The sequence below is a fragment of the Microtus pennsylvanicus genome, chromosome 15 (genome assembly GCF_037038515.1).
Source record: "Microtus pennsylvanicus isolate mMicPen1 chromosome 15, mMicPen1.hap1, whole genome shotgun sequence".
Classification (NCBI taxonomy): domain Eukaryota; kingdom Metazoa; phylum Chordata; class Mammalia; order Rodentia; family Cricetidae; genus Microtus; species Microtus pennsylvanicus.
In genome coordinates this window covers 58,000,006-58,022,012 of record NC_134593.1, presented here as the reverse complement: position 1 = coordinate 58,022,012, position 22,007 = coordinate 58,000,006, and the positions used below count along the sequence as shown (strand labels likewise).

Here is a 22,007-nt window from a genome sequence, read left to right as displayed (position 1 = left end):
GCACTGTGTACCCTGAGATCTGTGATCACAGAGGTGTTCTGAGCAGGCCTCAGACACAGTAAGGACTAACAGATTCACTGTCGCCAACCTTGTGCCTTTAAAATAGTAAATGCCGTTTTGACAAAAAGTGTTGAGAAACCCTGACTTTTTCTCCAGTTGGACATTTTGAACTCTACTCTCCTAGTTATAAAAGCTTTAACTGAAAACGTGGTGCAGGTGAGGCAGGGGGATGGCAGATTCAAGGGCTGTTCTGAACTACAGCATGAGTTCAGGGACAATCCCGGGACCCTATGTCAAAATAAAAACAGAGCTTGAGGTACAGTTCAGTGGTAGAGTGAGTGGGTAGCTTTCATGAGGTCCTGGATGAAAAAGAAATGGGTGGGGGATAGAAGCAGAAAAAAAATACCTGTGATTATGACTAAAATTTATGAACTACTTCAAAGACATGTCTAAATTGGGATTTATCTGACGGGCTTAAAATAATTGGTTGGAGATTAGTAGTTTTTTTTTTTCTGTGAAGTACAGCCTTTCAGTTTAATTTGGTATAACAGGATTCACATTTTAACTTTCAATTTTTAAAAGCCATCCTAATGCACGACATAGAAAAACACATTTTTCTATAAAATAGTCGATCGCATAACTACATCTAAATGGATTATTCAGCTCATAACAAGCTTATTCAAATACAATAAAAATCACTTAAGATACTTTTATATTAACATCCAAGCTCTGGTCCACATTCACTCAAAATGGTTTAGATGCTGTGGGTCCTGACTTTCTGTCTTTAAGGCATCATGTAAATGTGGCCAAGGGTCTTTCAAAACAGAACAGCTGTCCAAGCTCACAGGAAACGACAGGACATGCGTGGGAGTCCACTTATCTGAAAAGGAATACTAAGGTTTTAAATCACACTTCGGTCGGCAATCCTGCTTGGATGATGAGATTTATGTCTATGATTGAACTAGAAAAATTATAGAGGATTATGTAATATACATTTGAACTTACAGATTTAAGGGAGAAATCAAAATAAAAATGTGATGTTCTAATGTTGAATCAAAAATGGCACATACATATGCAAAACCAAAATATGGATACTATAAAACTAAAATGCAATTGTAATGGATTGCTGTTTGGTAGCTGAGTTTCCTTGTAACTTAAAGCTACAGGAACACGCAGAGACGACAGAACCCCAGAGTGAGTTCTCTGTGCTACCCAGTGCAGGCTCCCATGCAGGCAACAAAGCTCAGCCCTGTTCTCCTTCCCCAGGCTAGGACTTTATTTCAAGGGGTGGAGCACATGGACTTCAACCAACAAGAAAAATTCTACAAAGGAGAGAAATAACGTGAATTAGGGAAAACAATTTAGGAGGCTCAATTAGCAAACAAAACGCATGTTTTATTTACCAAAAACAATGAAAAAAACCATAAAATACAAGAAATACAAAGAGGTAATAAAACATTATAAATTTTATTTTTCCTTAAAACTGGAATAAGGGCCATAAATAGTTAGATGTACCTTTTAGTCCGTGTCTAGCAATCAATTTTGTATGTTCTTTGTAGCTATATTAAGTGACAATCTTTACATGTAAGCAGTAATGTAATTTCTATCATCTTTGCTGCTGCTGTTCTAAAGCTAAGATAAAAATGAAAACCCCAGGAGACAGCGACATGTAAGACGCCAAGCATTGTAGCTATGGACGTAAAAGCAGGTTCCAGTCAGAGTAATGGCCACACGCACTCACCACAGACACTCAGCATCCCTATATTGCACAGATACATTTTCATAAAATCAAAATATGTATTTTCCGTTATTCAGTTCAGCTTATGTTTTTACAAATTACAATCATTAAGCAAGGCGCTATTAACAGAACAAGATTTTATTTGCTAAGTTTAACAAATTAAGCATTTAAAGAAAAATGATTACAATAATATTGAAAGATACTTTTATTGGCTTTCTAAAAGACAAATGCAAATGAGAATATATTTGATAAATCAATTTTTAAAATTGTCTTAGATGTAAATAAATATAAGATCTAATTCAATCTCTTCTTGTAAGAATTGCTAAGGTGAGTAATCCTCAAATCTAAGCCTCTTGTTTGAAAATCCCTAAAACTAGTATTGCCTCTTAGCTTCTTTTTCTTTAAAGGGCATTTGGTATACTCACATCTTCTTAGCGTTCATCTATCTTTAGAAACCATTCTATCTTTAAGAAAGTTTATTTCTATATATTTAGTTTACTTAATTTAAAATTAATGAAAAGAAACCTAGACATAATTCTAAGAAAAGAATGTAAAAAGCAACTTATGTATGATTATTTACAGTTTTCCTAAATAATATCATACTCAAAAATCTGACAAATCTTTTCTAATAATCACACTGCAAGTTTTAATAAACATCATCTATAGCAAAGAATATTTCATGTTTGGAATTACCAGATGAATCTAAGCCAGAAACTAAAGCATTTGACAAGATTAATAATGTAATTTTTATTATGCTAACAGTCAAGTCAGAAGCATTTACATGCTGGAAGTGTTTACCACTCAACTCTTCCAATTTTATCAAACACTGATTAACCAAGTATGACTGGACTTTGCAACAACTTTGTGGACTTTCAAGTATATGCGTATCTTTAAATAGGCACATATGCAAATGTGCAAAATAAATGAAGTACAGACAAGTAAAGAATGAGCAGAAATGGCTTTTAAGCATAAACCACCCTGTCATTTAACTTCAAAGCTCCACCTCTCATAGTTTCCTCCTGCTCTCAGTAGTCTTCTATCCTAGCAAAGCTGTGGTCTACAGATGACGTGGACAGTTCACATTGGTACAAGGAAGGAATGTTGGCTTGATGCAGTCTGGAGACAAAGAAAAAGGCACTCTTAAAATGTATTACGCTATACTTGTAATCATAATACAGTAAAAACACATTTTATAGCTGCATTTCATTTAAGTATATAACAGTCTTTGGATAAAGATAACCATGTGTTTTAATATTTTTCTAAAACACAAAGCCTCTATAAAAGACCTTCATGGAGTCTACAATATTTACATTATAGCTGACTCTTTAAAACCACAAAATAATCACATTACTCAGAGAACAGTGCTCAAGTTAGCAATATTTTTTGCCTTTTAATACTGTTAATATTACCAAATCCTTGGTGCCACTATTCACACAGACATTTTAACGATTAAAAAGAAAATTTAGTATCTTATGGGAATAGGGGATCTTGAGGAACACTTAGACTAATATTTTAATATAATCCAGAAAAAACCTTTATATACACATTATATTTACATGTATAGTCTTCAGCAAAAATAACGGTATAATTTTTATCTTTTTAATTAAAATATAATTGAAGCATTTCCTCCTTTCTTTTCCTTTCTCCAATTCCCCTCACCTAAGTCCCTCTTGAAATCAGGCCTCTTTTTCTCTGTTACTGTTAGATATAAATATAACCTGCTCAATCCATTTAGTGTTACCTGTATGTACAATTTCAAGGCTGACCACTTGGCTCTGGATAACCAACTAGGGGTTCACCCACGAGGAAGACTACTTCTCTAAATCTCAGCATTCCTTAGTTGCCTATCTTCATGGAAGGGTGGGGCACTTACAATAAGTAACAAAAACTATAAATGTAAATAATCAAATCATAAACTACACAGTTTCCTTGCAAGGAGTAAAATCCTCTCTCAGTAGCTACAATGTGTTGGTTTCAGGACCTCCCTCCAACTTCAACCTCCTCCGATGCTCAAGATCAACAAATAAAATGGAATGGCATGTAGGCAAACCCGTGGGCATCTTCTCCTGTGTGTGCCACCTCCACTTGTGCAGTATTTAATACACTGGACTGCCGGGACAGCGTGATCACTATGGATGCAGTTCTTTTCAACTGTCTTCAACCCATGGTTGCTTAAGCGCATGGATACAGAGCCCATACATACAGAGAGCTGAGTAAAAAACATATACGCTCTCTTTATCTGAAGAAACCCCGTGGCTGTTTAATAAATGCTGACTTCACACACAACTTCTGCAAACTCTGAGTAACTATCAAGTTCTCTCTGCTCATTTTTTTTTCTTACTTTGTGACAAAGTGCTTTTCATCACAAATCTGGGGTCATTCTGGGTTTTTTGCTTGTTTGTTTTCTACAGACATCTGCATGAACCTTGCACTACATTTGCAGAATAGCCATCCTTTCTTCGTAAGTATGTTATTATAAAAATCATTCTTTTCAAAGCCTTCAATGTTACGCTGCTAGTTACTTCAAATGCACCCATGACAAAGCATTAAAGGAAGTTGAGAAAGGAGGATTTAAGTTTCTCTGGGCATAGAGGTGCGCACCTATAACTGTAGCACTTAGGAACACCCCGAGTTTAAAGCAAGCCAAGACTACATAGCAAGAGCCTTCTCAAAAGACCAAGGGCAAGGGCTAACATGCTCCCTTGATCCATGTGTGAAGGACAAGGCTTGATCATGACACCACAAAATATAGAAAATATGAAATAGTTTTCATTTATGATTTTGTATTTTAAAATTTAAATTAATAAAATTCAACTCAAAAGATTTTTATCTAAGTTATCTAAGAGGGTCATGCAACTTATTAAATTTCAATAAACTATTAAGTGCATAGCAACCAACATAAAGCATACTAAATATATTAAGTAAAAATTATGAGTGCATATTAAATATTTAGCATGTATCTGGAAAATATGACCCTATAATGTGAATAAACCAACATCATATTAACATTTCTTACCTCTATAGTAAGAAGAAGTACCTTGTTCTATGGGCAGCTGCCATACTTTCAGACATGTTTCTGACTTTTAGGTAATTAACAAACCCTCTGAAGAAAAGGAGGAGGCCTAGGAAGATTGGAATAACAGATATGTTCTTAACATAAGGGGAGCACACAGACAATAGACAATTATAAACATGATTTCTTCTGCTCAAGGAAGTAAATTTGCAGAATCCCATTCATTCTATATTGTATCTTAAACTATAATGATAGCTCCATCATGATAAAATATAGTAACATTTTATTGACATTCTTCCAATTCTTTCAATTTCTTAATCATAACTGTAACAAAATTAAAGCAGGGTAAGCTATAAAAATCCAAAGTCACATAGAAATATACAAGCAATGATCGTGCTAAGTAGCAAAGTTAATGTATTTTAAAATAAGCCCAGTCCTAGAAATCTTACTTTTAAAAAAAATACAAAAACTTATTCTTTGTGGATTTCACATATGTTGTGTGATATTTTGTTTGTGTTCTGACAAATAAAGCTTGCCTGGACATCAGAGGGTGGAAGCTAGCCATTAGTTAACCTTAGAAGCCAAGCGGTGGTGGCAACCATCTTTAATCCCAGCACTCGGGAGGTGGAGACAGGAAGGGATGAGGCAGGATAGACGGGAACTCACCCCTTTTGGAAGCAACTGACAGCTGCTCCCAGTCTTTCATCTTTCAGGTCTAGCCCATATCTAACTCCCTGGTTTTTATTGATCAAGACTGATTTGACTAATGCTTCACTTAGCTTCCATTCTGGTCCCACTCATCTCCCCAATTCCTCGCATCTACCCTCTGCCCTGGCAACCACCACCCAATCAAAACCAAATTTAAAAGAAAAACCAAAGACCAATCAAAACAAAGCTTTAAACAAAATAAAAACAGAAAATTTAAAGGAATCTTGTTGGAAGTTGTAGTGCTGAGACAGTTTGCCCTTTAGTCTTTCCTTTTAGGAACCTTTCCGGTGACTCTAACTACTGAGCAAATGAAGATGTCTATTTTTAAAGTTCCCAGACAAAATGAGTGCAGATAAAAAACAAGCCTGTCTTCTACAATATAAAGTGCCTAAACTTGTGAAACTGCACACAAAGATGGGTATGTTTTTAAGTTTTTATTTTTAACTAATATGAGTCTAATAATAAAAACTGAGACAAGCCACTCCAGTGATTTCTGTGATTGGATAGCTGAGGTGGCTTGCTAATCAAAATGGTACTTTATATATTACCCACTTACTTCACTAAAAATGTCTGTGAAATGCTTCTGAGTTTCAGATACAGAATGTATTAGATAGTGTAGAAGCATTAACATTATTCATACCAGCCTCTAAATATTCACATATACTGTTTTCTGGAAAGCACCTAACTCCAGTAAATTTGTCACCAGAAACTGTGGGGAGAAACAAAAGCAGAAGGCATAGATGAAGGAAGAAAAGTGCTTGCTCATTGGAAATCAAATCCAAAACAAATTTTACCCAATTCTCAGACAGTAATCAGGGCCCTGCAGGGGGCACATGTGTAACAGACTGGAGAGAAGGAACATATATGTGGTAAGGAAATGGAGGCAGGAAGTTTCAATCAAGCCTAGTCCCGTCTGCTCTTATACTCAGCACTCTCCATTTGTGACTTCCTCTCTAGGAACTCTCCCCTCATTCCCTTCCAGATGCAGGCCAAAAACAAAAATGCTGGTTTGTTTGTTTGTTTGTTTGTTTGTCTTGTCTTTTTCAAATACAACAGCACTATTGAAAAATAACAGATAAAATTTAGTTGTGAGATCCCTTTTTTGTCGATGAAGCTGCTAGCTCTTTAACATAGTTGTTCTACTCAGGGTCTTCTAAAACAAGGCATTCATGCCCAGAACCCACTCAGTGACTACTACCCTTAGCATCCTACTTGTATTTTGCTCGTTTTAAGTATGAGACGGCAGCATTTTAGCCCTGATGAAGTCTGCGTACTCCTGTAACTAAATCTGCGATCCTGGCTCTGATGGGAACAGGGATTGTCACCCGCATTCTGCCCCATCGTTATCTTCTCCAACTTCACTCACTTTCATGTTTAAATACTTAATAGAACTGATAGCTTCTCCCCCCTCTTTTAGATAAAAGACTCAACAAAGAGCAAAAAATTCAGGAGGCTAGGACAGAATTAACAATATATAAACCTATCTTAACCATTATATAAATACAATCCCCAACATAGTTGCAACACTAAAATAATTTCACTATAATAATACAGAAAGACTTTAATGACCTTATCTGACCACCAACAATTTGTTTTCCCAAAAACCCCTAAAGCTTCAATACTACGACTAAAAACCTAAAGGAAGACTGCCACCTACTGTAATCTAAAAGAATTAAAATATGAACTGGCAATCAGGACTTAAAATATGGGTCAAAAGTATAATATGATGTTAAATTAACTTAATTACTATGTGTTATTGTAAAGTCATAAATTTCACTAACATAATAAACATACCTTACAAAAAGACAACTAAACCAAAGTGCTGTGATCACTGGGCATGACGCCTTTCCCTGCACTGGCAGATTAATGATTAATAAAGGGCACATTTCAAAAGCACAAAGAATGTTTCCATGATCCAAAAATAAGAGAAAGCACTGATTGCTCAAACCCTCCTACTTGCATAATATCATTAAAATTATGCACGTGTGTTTCCTAAGATAATTACTAAAGATAACAATATTTGAATTAGGTTGAAGCTTTCAAATTCTGCAGGGCTTAATTGCTACTCAGCCTCTAGTTCTCTGTGCTGACAGCTTCTGCTTTTTCCACCTAGAAGACACCACCTAGGAGCTCCCTCTAGGAGCTCCCTCCAGGAGTGGTGCCCTGTAGGAGTGGTGCCCTGTAGGAGTGGTGCCCTCCAGGAGTGGTGCCCTCCAGGAGTGGTGCCCTCCAGGAGTGGTGCCCTCCAGGAGTGGTGCCCTCCAGGAGTGGTGCCCTCCAGGAGTGGTGCCCTGTAGGAGTGGTGCCCTCCAGGAGTGGTGCCCTGTAGGAGTGGTGCCCTGTAGGAGTGGTGCCCTGTAGGAGTGGTGCCCTGTAGGAGTGGTGCCCTGTAGGAGTGGTGCCCTCCAGGAGTGGTGCCCTCCAGGAGTGGTGCCCTCCAGGAGTGGTGCCCTCCAGGAGTGGTGCCCTCCAGGAGTGGTGCCCTGTAGGAGTGGTGCCCTGTAGGAGTGGTGCCCTCCAGGAGTGGTGCCCTCCAGGAGTGGTGCCCTCCAGGAGTGGTGCCCTGTAGGAGTGGCGCTCCAGAGAGCTGGGAGCTGAGAAGAGAGAGTGCAAGGATTCTACACCAGAGACCTTATTTCTGCACAACTAGTAACATAGCTTATCTGTCCTTTATGATCTTAGAAATACCTGTTAACTGAGTAATAAGCCAAGATTATTTAAACTAAACTACATTAAGAATAAACTTACCAAGTACAAGAAATATCCACCAAAGCCAATACTGTCCATTGAAATAGCCAGTAAAATAGTCGGAAAACTAGGGAGTGAACATACGTTAACCATATTTGTATTATTAAATTTGAACATTCAGATTACTCTAAGTTTCAGAATACTTTATCTCAAATAATCTTTAATGCTTAAAAAGGGCATATAAAAGCAGCATGAAAGGAAAGCACAGGAATAATACTTAATGGTATACATATGTATCTGGGAAAACGCTCTTGTATACAATTGCAAACATACAAAATGTTCTATGCACAGAACCTCTACACTGCCTGCAGGAGAATAAATGCCCAAAGGATACATATCAGAACTAAACATTTTCTTCACTGAAAAGTTCATGTCGATTTCTTACAGTCTCAAAAGCTACAACTACCATTCCACATATGCCACAGCAACCTGCTGCTCTGGATATTAGCACAAAAGACATATTAGTTTAATCTTAGCAGACAAGGATATTGTGCTGACCTCTAGAAAGAAGCGCTTTGACCTTCTGTACACCCCCTAGTGTTAATCACTGCCCAAATACTAGACACATAAAGACCCCCAACTCATTAGAGACTTTTCATTTTCAAACTAGATGCCTGGCATTCAGCTCCCAATAGTGAGCTGAGAATAGTTAAATGAACCCTGAAGTGGCATTTCAACAGTTGCTATTACTGGCCATGTTTGCTGGTCTTCTATTCTGTGTGAGTTGGGAAGTTAACAGGGCCTCGTAGCACAGGGCACAGGTATCTTCTTTTGAACAGACATTGTACTTAATGTAATTTAAAAGATTTATCTTAACCTATTATGGATAATTCTTCCCTATACAAGTAGCTTATGTACCTTAAATTATGCATATTTTGTATCTTAAATTACTTCAAAATTATTTTAAGTATTTCAGATAACCGAAATGATTTTTAAAAAAAACTTGTTTTAATTTTATTTCTTTCTACTGGTCTCAAACTGAATCTTACCTACCTAAAAATAATTTTTAAATGCAGATTGATGCTTGTATCTGAAGTTAATTAAAAGTACTTCCAACTATTTGTTGGTAATTTCTATAAAAGCTTAAAAATCTACAGCTTTAGTAATAATAAAAATACAAATTTCCATGGTATCACAACTTGGGAAGTATATAAATGGAGATTATAGAACCATTTTTTTAAACTACTGAAGCACCTAAATTTGAATTAGGTTCAATTTGAATATACTTTAAAAAGTCCTTGGCAAACTCTACATTATTCTTGGTGACCTGACCAACCTTAACTAAGAACAAAAGGGCATAGGAAAAACCACTTTAGAAGATATTTAAATTATTAACTTATTAAACAGAAACCTTTATGTTTTTTAGTTAAGGCACACCTGTACACATCACAAGAGCAGAAAGTTTGAGTTATTCAAAACATATATACTGTATTTCTGTATACATATATGTATATACACACATCTATATGCTATATATTCAAAACATATATACATTATTTCTGCATGCTGTAGGTAACTAGGCAAGGTACTTTGCTTTCTATCCTCATAAATAATCCCATGAGGCAGTTATCAACGTATGAGGAAACCAAATAAACGTTGGGAATATTTAAATAACTCAAAGTGAGGACACAGATAGTAAAGGTGGAAGCATTTTCTTATTTCAAACTAACAATCTTTCACATACAGTTAGGGAACATATACCAAATCTGCATGGTTAAAGAATGCCAAAATAAAAAGTGTAAGTCTTTACTGGGTGGAATGTGTGTGCATGAAGCAAACACTGCAATGAACAACACATTTTAGGTAGACATTATCAAGATGCTTACCCTAACAATAAGGATCCATTTGATCAGAGAAAGGCCAAATCCACAGATAGCACCATACCTTCCAGCTATGGTGTTGGTGATACAGAAGGATAAGCAGAATCCAAGCCAGTTGAAAATGAATGCCACTAAAAATGACAGAAACAAGCTTTTTAGGGTCATAACTTCTATAAGAAACACAGTTAGTAGCAATGCATCACTGCTTAAATGAACTAGCAATTTCTTTAACTCTACCCACAGACTGCCACAGCTGCTGTCTGCATCTTTATCCGATACAACAAGCAAATAAACTACTAAGCTTGGCTCCTTCAGTCTACTCAACAGTTTCCTTGAGTTACCAGTGCGTCAAGGCTTATTACTACATGTAAAACTTCATTATTATTGAAGAAGTTCAGTCTTCATTAATCTTTTAGGGAGCATATAAAGTAAGTATTTTGACTTTTCATATGTGTGTATCATTGTATTTGCTCATATTCACCCCTCCACCCTCCCGCCTCTCCTCCCTCCTACTGGTCTCTTCCTTTAGATACTCCTTCTTTATGTCTGTCATATGTATGTGAATATTTATAATATGTGTAGATTTAAACATATGTGATTTAAATGTAGGTTCTGGATGTGAGAAAGCAGATACTTGCTCTTACTTCCTTTCCATATTCTCACTTAAAATTTCATGTGTAAACAAGCAAAATACCAGATCACAATATTCTTCCTGTAGAGTCTGATCTCTAAGGGATCAGTCACAACTGGGCTTTTTGCAAAGGTAAAAACAAAATAATCAAATATAATATTCCACAAATAAGAAGTTATAATTCTAATATATTCTCTTTCTGGACTAAATACCAATATTAACCTAATCTAAAGCTATTTTAGACAACTTATACAGACAGAACAAGTCTGTTTTCAATACATTAGCATCTATATTACCCTTTAAGGGAATGGACCTTTTGGATTTTATATGATAGATTCTTGATGAATATGCTCAGTGTCATAATTATTTGAGAAATGCAAATTAAAATCATAATTAGACCACACTACATGCTTTCAAGAAAGTCTAAACTAGAAATATCTATCACCAATAGTGGTTGTTGATAAGGATAAAATAAGAACCCTCAACTATCTACTGCTGATGAGCTGAAAGAGAAAGGTGTAATAAACCACGTTAGAAGGGAGGCTGGTATTCCTCCATGTCAGCTAGTATTTTACTGCTGTGACAAAACACCATCCATGACCAAAGCAACCTGAGGAGGAAAGGGTTTACTTAGCTTCCACTTCCATACTACTGTTCATCTTCTAAGGAAGTCAGGACAGGAACCCACACAGGGTAGGAACCTGGAGGCAGAAGCTGATGCAGAAGCCATGGAGAGGTGCTGCTTACTGCCTTGCTCCTCATGACTTGCTCAGCCTGTTTTCTTATAGAATCCAGGACCACCAGCACAGGGGTCACACCATTTACCATGTGCTGGACCCTTCCCGATTGATCACTAATTTGATAAATGCCTTAATTGAAGTTCCAGTCTCTCAAGTGACTTTAGCTGGTGTCAAGCTGGCATACAACTGTGGGGGCCCACAGAAGTGGGTCCACTCCACCTTGACTAAAGGCCAGAGAGCCTAAGCCTACTCTGGCTCTTTCCAAGTTATTGACACGAAGTCTGATTTAATGAGTGGTTACCAACAAGACATCCTGACCTAGGGTGTAGTTACTTGGTGTTTTGGACATTAAGATGGCCCATAGAGGTGGATCTGCTCCACCTTGACCAAAAGTCAGAGAGTTCAAGCATATTCCGGCTCCTTCATTTTAAAGACAGGAGGTTTGACCCAAGGAGTGGCTGCCTACAGGATACTTGGTCTAAAGTATTGTCATTACATGTCTTGCCTAAAATATCAGAATGCTTAACTCAGAAAATAGTGGCTTGATAGCTCAAGTATTGAAGCAAGTGATTGTTAAAGCAGTCTTTTTGGATCGGGGTATATAAGCACACATATTCAGTGCTCACTGGAGAGCCCTCCTGGCTCTATCCTCCTCCTTTCATGTCTCTGCTCCTCTTGCCTAACATTTCTAATCCGCACGCCCTACCCTGGAGCACTCAAGCCCACCGAGACTGGACCCCGACAGATGTTACCCCAACATGTAGCTACCACATACGACTATCCAACAAACCCTGCAAGTCACACTTACATTTCAGAACTGTTTTCTGGTTCTGTTTTTTTTTTTTAAGTGCTAAGTTACAAGAACCCTAATTTTTCTTTAGGTTTTCCTGGTCTAAAATAAGAATGATCTGGGTAATTAACTATAAAGTCTCTTACATTCTGATACGAAGAATCTGACACACATGATACAAACAGCTACAAGTTTTCTTTGGAGGAAAAGTTTTCACAAAACGGTCCATCATATTTTAAAGTTTTCACAAAATGGTCCATCATATTTTAAAGTTTTCACAAAATGGTCCATCATATTTTAAAGCACTTGCATTCAGTCACTTTCAACCTGGTCAACCATCTAATGGACCAAATATTAATTTCTATAGAGTTAAGGGACAAGCAACTCTATTTCATTCTTTTAAAAAATTTTAAGAGGCAGTTTATGATAACACCTAATTGAATATGAGATTACTTCCCATATTCTACTAGCCATTATCCAGAGACAGAAATATACACATTTCTCCCCTTTTATTTTCTATACACATAAAAATGTAATTATATCATTAAATCTAACTGTAAATCTTTTCTAAGTTTACATGAGTTAAGAAGCAAGAACACAACTGTTGTAAGTAAAGAAGGCAAGAATTGCACCTATGAAAGGTTTTAAATAAAACTCTTATATCTGTTGTGATTTTGTTTGCAAAAATATAACCTGAAATGCATAAGATATAAGGTATATTAAAAGAATGCATTTCCAAACTACCAGTTTAAGGATGGAATAGAAATCAAGTTGCAATTTCAAAAATAGCCACTAGGTGGTAGTAATTACAAATAAATCTATGCTTATCAAAGCAAGCTGAGAATTCCAGAATAAGATATAATTTTATTCTTATTTAAAGTATTTGTATAAGCAGAAAACATAAAAGCAATTAATTTGTAGAAATATAATTTTACAGAATTTTACTAAAATTCAGAAATTGTGCATTAAATCTAAGAATGAATATATATCTATATATTGTCACTGACCAAAAATAATGTTACCATACATTTACAACATTTATAAGTATTTAAAATCTAAAACATGAATATTAAATAAAAGATATAGTGGTTAAAAAAGCAATGTACATTCAGAGTCAGATACTTGGATGACATAAATGGCCACGCTTTTCTTTCTAAGGAGGCTGCTACTTATAGATGGTATATTCATAGTCTTTTCTAATTGGTAGTTTTCCTTTCAAGCCATGCATGTGTGTAATGTAGATGTGTGCATATATACCTTTTTGTTTTGTATGTTTATGTATGAACACATGTAGAGGCCAAAAGTTGCCAGTGGGTGTTGGTCTTCCTCAGCTGCTCTCCACTCTATCCATGGAGACAGGGCCTCTCATCGGAGCCCAGAGACCCTCAGCAGCTGGTCTAGCTACCCAGCTTGCTCCAAAGAGCAGTCTCTTCCTCCCAAGTGCTGGAATTACAGGCAGCTGTCATGCCTGCTAAACATGGTTTAAGGGATCCAAATTCTGGTCTTCATGTGTGTACAGCAAGGGCTTTACCCGCTGAGCCATCTCCACTGCTCCAAAATTTCTTAAAAGTCAGAACAATGAAAGGAATTAATGTTTAAGATGTTCTTTATGTGAATAAAATGTGAGGAATTTGACATCAATATGAGCTTACTAGAAACAAAAATCAAAGATTAAAAACTATGGCTTATTAGACTAGCAGTATAAAACAGTAGCGAGCGCTTATGTGTAACCAACAAATCCACTGCCTTTTCCTGGCATCTACCATACCCAATAAAACTGACAGCAAAAGAACTTGGGATTTAAATACTGTACCTACTGGATAGCAATGTAAATATAATTACGTGAATCTGAAGAGAAAGTTGCCTGTTCCCCACTCCTTGCTAGTTTCTTTTGTTTGATAGATGAAATAAAGAGAAGCAAGGAACCTCAAACTGGGAAGAAGGGTTAAGCCAACCTCCAAACTAAAGGAGTTCAACACATGAAGAATGATTATTTTTGAAGGTGAGTTTATCATTTTACATTAAGTAAACTGTTTCTCACTTTCATCTCTGTAATAAACAACATGTAATTAGTATGTTGATTGAACATTAGATGTCTACTATTGGTTTCAGCCACGTAAGCAATTTAGTCCATGCTTTAATAATATTTACCAACAAATGTAATACATGCTAATCCTTGGGCTAGGAAATAAACACGATGACAGTCTTCCTTCACAGGAATTTACTTTGTAAGTCAAATAATTAATGATTTTGTATGATGTTAAAAGTATTAAGGATTATAGCCTTCTAACTAGTCCCCTGAATAAGACTTACATATCCATACCTTTGAGGCACTGTTCAGGATTTCTAGAATTTTCCTTTCTCCAGCCCTTCTGATTCCAACCCAAAGCAGAAATGTACAGTTCACTGCATATATTACTACAGCCTCAAAAGGATACAGTATTTCTCTTAAAATTCTCATTCTGCTTTTTCCCCTGTAAGATCTCATTCAGCTTAAATATGCATATACTTCTGGCCAGCGTCTACCATAAAGGCTGTAATCAGAATTACCTAACAAATTCTAAGTAAGTTCCAGGATTTATTATGTCCACTGTCTTGAGCAATTTACCTTTTAAATGAGGTAGGCCCATGCTAGCAGCATTTTCTTCATTGTTATTTTTAAAAATACACACACCAATATTTCTTAAATGTATAATGGAAAGGTCACTTACTGAAAAACGCCAGCATGAAAATGCCATCATTGCCTACTCTAAGCTGGTCTACATCACTGAAGTCATCTCTTGGTGTACACTCTTCCTCCTGGTTCTGTAAAAGACATACCAAAACATTTCACTAAAATAATCACAGCTTTATTACCTTCAATTGAAGAATAAAAACATCAGTAACACCTAACCTCAGGTAGTCATACAGATAAGAGACTAGCAAGTATTTAACATACGTGCTGCGAAGAATATCTTTAAAGGCAAACACAGAAAAAGGTGACTTGAGGGTTCAGGAGGTGGCTTAGTCAGTACAAGCACAAATACCTGAGCTGGGATCCTCAAACCCACATAAAAGCCCAGCACTGCAGCATGTGCCAATGGCCTATTGTTGGTGGAACAGAGACACGCAGGTCCCTAAAACTCACTGGCAGCCAATCTGGCTTAACGGTAAATTTTCGGCCCAGTGAGAGTCCCTGTTTCAAAAGTGAAAGGTGGAGAAGGACAAAAGAAGAACAACTCAACCCCAATAATACACCCAACACTTACTTCAAGCCTATACACACACCAAACACACACACATACCATATACACACACCGTAACATACACCTATACACACATACCATATACACACACCATAAACATATACCTATACACACGCCATACTCACACCGTAAACACATATACACACACTGTAAACACACACCACACACATACCATATATATACACCGTAAACACACACCATATACATACACCTATACACACATACCATAAACATACACCTTATACATACACCATACACACACACCACAAACACACTACACACACACCTATACACACATACCATACACACACACCATAAACACACGCCTATACACACAACCATAAACACACCATATATACACCCTGTAAAAACATACCATACACACACCATATACACATACCACACACACTGTAAACACACACAGTGGGGAGGGGCAATAACATCAAATTCAGGAAAATTATACAAAGAAGACAGATGTGATCCCACTGCATAAACGTCAAGTGGGAAAATAAAATTCTTATGAACGGTGACAGAATGAAAATTTGTACAAGCTTTGGTTAGGAAGTAGACAGTAATAATTAAAAATAAAGATGTATATGCCCCCTGATCCAGCAATTTCAATTCTTAAAATATATTGTATATACATATATAGTCACGCTTCTAAGAAGATATATTAAAAAAGTTACTGTAGTGATGCTAGCAAGAACAGACTGGACACGATTTAATGCCCCTTAATTGTGGGCTGAGTTGGGAGACAGCTCTACAGGCATGTTTCTGTCTCTTTCATAAAGAAAGACTGACTCAATTTTTTGGATATTTACACAGTGGGTACTTTTGGAAGAGTAGAATCTCCCAGCAGAGCAATGGTGTGGGCATTCTTGCGGTTTTTGGAGTTTTTTTTTATTTTGGATTTTTTTTTTTTTTTTGGTTTTTCGAGACAGGGTTTCTCTGTGGCTTTGGAGCCTGTCCTGGCACTAACTCTTGTAGACCAGGCTGGTCTCGAACTCACAGAGATCCGCCTGCCTCTGCCTCCCGAGTGCTGGGATTAAAGGCGTGCGCCACCACCTGGCTTGTTTTTTTTTTTTTTTTTTTTGCTATGGGGGCGGGTGTTGAAAAGGGTTTCTCTGTGTAATAGCCCTGGACTGTCCTGGAACACACTCTGTAGAGTAGACTGGCCAGGATTAAAGATGTGGGCCACCACCACCCAGTCAGATGTAGGCATTAACGACAGTTAGAAGAGGTGGGATCCCTAGTAACATAGCCCACAGTATGCGGGGATTATCATTTCATCTCTCCTGATCCCTTGTGGGAACTGGGGCCTGACGGTCAGCAGAGCAAGACAGCCGCTACTTCTCTGAATAATAGAGTCTTTACTTCTGACTAAGGAACCTCTTGCCTTCTTTCCAAAATACAGGAAACCAACAAACTAATAATCTGTCTACAAACTGGGTTAAAATTCAAGTCAGTGCTTGGTAGATAGATAAATTATAGGACATATATCCTATGAAACTAAAAAATGCAGCATTAAAATTTTTAAGTAAATTTAAAAAGGGTTTAATATCTTGGTGTTTTTATTATTCTAATAAGTTCTAAAATACACTAAATACTGTTTGTATAGTATACCTGTTGCTTACAAAATAATACACTAACATATGAATGTCTTTGCTCAAAAATGTAAAGAACTCTGAAATTACTTGCAAAAATCTGTCATCACTGATTGCTTCTAATAGTTAAGAAATATTACTACACAAGATTTTGCTTCCTTAGCCTTGACCTCTATCAGTTCACACAAAACAACATGCATGCTGTCCTAGAGCCTATGGAACGCGATAATAAAGACACCAAGCTATTTATGCCATTATTAAAAGGTGCAAATGCATACATGAAAGGGAAGAGGGGTAAATGGTAACTGGGAGTGGGGAAGGGAAAGGGAAAAGCAAACCTGATGGAAAATAAATAGGACATCATAGCTCTGATGACAAGACCATGAAATCTGAACTCTGTGGGGAGAAACACATGGGCAGCGAAGAGATCAGTGGACACGAGGGCCACAGGAAAGAGAGGAGCTGCGAGGGTGGTGCCCATCACAGTGAGCAGATGTGCGTGGAAAGTCAAGTGTCGGACACGCCTGAAGTCAAAATGCTCTGAAAAAATAAGAAGCCATATCTGAGGCAGGGGACAGACACATCAACAGAAACAGAGGGGTCAAGGACAAGAGAAGGCGAATTTATCTGTCGAGTGTAATGTGACCAATACTGACACACACAGACAATAACAGGAAGACTACACACACTTCTGCACACAGAGAACGATTTCTGTATTCAAGCTACAGGAAGTCACGAAAACATTGTTGAAGAAAGGATGTGTTTACTCTTTGAGATGCTTCCGCTGCTGCAGCTGCCATGGCAGCAGCTTTAGCCTTTTCAGCTTCATCGTATGTGGGAAGAGAGGTAGCAACGCTGTACGGAGGTGGCACCGGGTAAAACTCACTGTAAACTTCAGTATCTGAAGAGAAACAAGATTTTTAAAAGATAAACATTAAAATTTAATATGATTTTTACAGCCATAGTCATACTTGAACAGCTTACAATAGACACTAAAGATTGCTGTCGCTGGTGTAGCTCTATATTGTAAGCTACAGAACATAAAACACTGCCCGACTTTTATAACCTTCCAACTCAAAACTGCTCAAGACTGAGTTCTGAACATCCATTTATTTTGAATGTGCAAGTTCACTCTCTCCTTCAGCTGTGTGGACCTTGGGATTAAACCCAGGTCATCAAGGCATGGCCTTATCTACTGAGGCAGCTCACTTGCAGCAGGAATCTCTCCAGTCTGCTCACGCGCTCACTCCCGTCTCACAGGCACATCAGGCAAAGGGAAAGCCTGTAAACTCAGGCATCACAGCACCTCTGCCATGCCGACCATGCTGGCTGTCCTCTCTATGCACAAATGTTAGCAACTCTGAGATCCAGTCCCAATCCCACAGGAAGTGGCAGCCCCAGAGCCCTCTGCTCCGATGAACAATCACACGGGGTCATTTTCCTATGTTTGTCTCCGCAGCTACCCTCATCGCTTCAGAAAACTCCATGTTCTCCTCACTTAAAGACTAACGGACTTTTAACTCTTTCCTTCAGTTTTTCCAATATCCACATACGTCTCTAGTTTCTATGAACAATTTCTGGCTTATTTTTAAAACATTTTGAGAAATAGTCTCAAAAATAGTAAGTAAAACAGTAAGTACAGACTGCTCATTTTTAAAAATGAAACTACAAAATGGATTTCCAATATAATTAGTATAAGTTAGATCAGCATGAACTGATATCGTTTATAGCAGAATGATGACCGTGGAAAACGTATACTCTAAATGTGAGGTCAAACATTAAGGAACACAGAATTTCCTCTGACTATAACTGTAATACTTTGATATTTTCTACACTAGCTTATCATTTTCTCTACAATAGAACTTCTTGCATCTCCAATACAAAAGGTTTTTATTTTAGTATTACATTTTCAGCTCTAGAGACTTTAAGAAAAAAATAAGTTATTATATAGGCTAAGAATCTCAAGTTCGGTTATTTCGAATCTACTGACAGAAACTGGAAGTAACAATACAATTAAGAAGCAAAATCTAAATGAAAACACTATTATCAATCTAAGAAAATAACATTGAAATTATAAACTTAAATAGCATACATCATCCAAGGAGATATAATCTTCTACACCAACCACATGTAAAATCTTGAAAACTCTTTGGGTCCCATTAAGGTAAGGTATCTAAGCCTCACTAAAGTAGTCACACACCTAATCCAGAAGAGATGGAGCCACGGCATGACAGTTCATGCCAAAAACAAAGATGGGTCAGTTGTTTAAAATCTAAAAGCTATTTTTGCTGCTACTTCATAACTGTAATTTTGCTACTGTTATGAATGATAATACAAATATCTGTGTTCCCAAAGATCTTAGGCGACCCCTGTGAAAGGGCCGGTGGACCTCAGAGGGGTCGTGACTCACACGTTGAGAACCACTGCTTTACAGTGCTTGTCGCCAACGAGAGCCTTTTCCTGACATGGCCCAGACTGCAGCAAAGGGCTTGGGGGGAGAAGCGGAGCATGACGCTGCTGGCGGAGCTTCAGAAGCCCAGATTCTTTGACAGTTCTCATCCAGAAGCACCAAGCAAGCATTCTAACACATAACATCAGCACACACTGACTTCGCTATCGAGGGTCTCAGATTACAGCCAAAAACTGCCTTGAAAAGTAAATGAACTTCCAGTGTTTGGTCTTTTGCAGATCACAAATACAAAAAACGGTAACTAGACAAAGTTAGCCTGAGCTTCCCACACGGAGTCAACGTTCACTACAAAGAAACAAGGAAGAAAATGTAATGATTGTCTCTGTGGTGCTGGCGAGCCATCAAGGGCTGCGTGCACACCACGCGAGCACTCCAGGAGCTAGAGCCCCACCTTAGAAAGGGCTGCTTACTGCTGTTACAGTGCTTTTCAGCACTAATTTTTAAAATAACTACTTCATAACGAATGTGAAATAGAGAACTTGTAGACACTTTTTGAAATTACTACACTACTCAAAGATTACAGCAGTAAACAGAATCATACAATTATACAAATAAAAGTATATAAAACATGGATATATACAAATTATTATATGACCAATTGAACACAGCTGAGAAATCACACATTGAGTGGAATTGCCTGACACAGAGGACAAGCAGCAACAAGCAGGAATCTGACTTGTATGCAAGCATTCTTACCATATGTATGGCATACACCATGCACACTGCTCATGTCTGTTCGCACATGCTTACTCATGCGTCATTATTAGTTTTCCATTATAACCTTATGAATATATGAGCACAAATATACTGTGTGTATATACAAGTAGGATTACGTGTGTGCGTGTATTTCTTTCAAAGTTCATTTAACAAGCTGGGTGCAATGGCACATGCTTGTCCTCCGAGCACGCATCACTTGGGAGGCTGAAGCAAAAAGATTCTGAGTTCTAGGCCACCCTGGGCTACACAGTAAGCTCCAGTCCAGCCTGGGTTCTAAAGCCAAACAAAACCAGCAATCGTCCCACTGCAGACTTGACAATCACATACACACCTTGCTGTCAGGAAGAAGACTCAGGGAAACCCACCTGAAGTGGTCGGGACTTCCACGGTAATGCTGCTGTATGGTGGAGGCGAAGAGTCAGTTTCCGGGGCTGGGGCTGAAGAAGCAGCTTCCGCGGTCTGTGCTGTGGAGTTAGAAGTTGATGGTTGCTCTACAGCAGATGATTCTGAATTGTCGTCTTCATTGTGAAGCTAAAGAACAAAAGAGAAAGAACATCAATGTAATAATTTATTATTTTCTTTACTTCAGCTAATTTTTAAAGATTATTTAAAATTTAAAGATATTCAGGAAAAGGAAGAAAAATTAACATTTTAAAAGATGAGCAATAAAGACTTAATTTAATCAGTATAGGGAAAAAAAATCACAAACAGGAACTAAGTTTATAAGCTTCATCCTGCAAGCAAGCAAATGTACCTAGTTCTCAGCATCTTGCTTTAAACATGCACTGAAATCTGGTTTCACGTGTCTAATGTAAAAATATGTTCTATGAGTAAAGCATTTCTTGTTGGTAAGCAGAACACACTTGGATTCTACAGAAGTGGGTCCTAAGTGTGTCATCACCTAGCAAGAATGCATACCTGCTTAAAATCAAGGGTCAGCAGGGCTTTCGTCAAACAACTGAGCTGTCTGCTAACAAAAGCAGATTTTGTTTTCATCTTAAACTTGCTTCTCTTAGTTCGCACTCTATTACTGTAATGAGCATCATAACCACAACGGCTGTGTGAGGAAGCATTCACCTCACAGGTTACAAGGGAAGTCAGAGCAGGGACTCGGGCAGAGATCATGGAGAGCGGCTGTTAAGGACTGTTTATCATGAGGAGGCCCAAGTGGCACACACCTGTCATCCCAGGAATTGGAAGCTGGAAGATCAGAGCTCATCCTTGGATGCATAGTGAGTTTGAAGACATCCTGGGGTACATGAGACCCTAACTCACAAACCCCGAATGGGCTGGTATGGCAGCTCAGGGGTACAAGTATTTGTTGTCAAACCCAGAATCTGAGTTTGATCCCTGGAACCCACATGATGGAAGGAGAGAACTCCACACCACACATGCAGCCTGGTATATGCGTGTACATCCCTAATTAAGTGAAATGTAAAAAAAAAAAATTTAAAAAAAAAACCCCAAAGATACCTGTGCACTCACTCCCTTTGGCTACCACACTATTAAAACAATGGTACCCAAGGGTAGTGGCATTTCAACTGTATTTTAATAAACAGTAACTGCCTAAAGATCTAAGAGTAAAGCAGTCCCAATAGTCAGCCTTATAAACCAGGTTATGGTAACACACACCTTTAATCCCAGTAGGCCACACTAGTTTCTACAGAAATCGGGTGGTGCCCAGCCCTAGAGAGGAATATAAGACGGGACAAAACCGCTCTTAAAACAGTCTCATTCTGAGATTCCAGGAGGCAGGATCACAATTTTGAACTGAGGTCGAAGT

General features: G+C 37.8%; 1 protein-coding gene across 1 annotated transcript in view; it reads right to left on the bottom strand.

Moving 5' to 3' along the window:
- Positions 1–1,448: 1,448 nt before the first annotated feature.
- Ndfip2 (Nedd4 family interacting protein 2) overlaps positions 1,449–22,007 on the bottom strand; it is a 44,450-nt gene continuing 23,891 nt past the window's right edge. The window contains exons 2-8 of the mRNA XM_075949120.1: positions 20,590–20,755; positions 17,805–17,938; positions 14,900–14,993; positions 10,034–10,158; positions 8,208–8,274; positions 4,755–4,860; positions 1,449–2,854 (exon numbers count right to left, since the gene is read on the bottom strand). Of these exons, the coding sequence (XP_075805235.1) occupies positions 4,757–4,860; positions 8,208–8,274; positions 10,034–10,158; positions 14,900–14,993; positions 17,805–17,938; positions 20,590–20,755 (690 nt within the window). The 3' untranslated portion in view covers positions 1,449–2,854; positions 4,755–4,756. The remainder of the gene's footprint in view (positions 2,855–4,754; positions 4,861–8,207; positions 8,275–10,033; positions 10,159–14,899; positions 14,994–17,804; positions 17,939–20,589; positions 20,756–22,007) is intronic.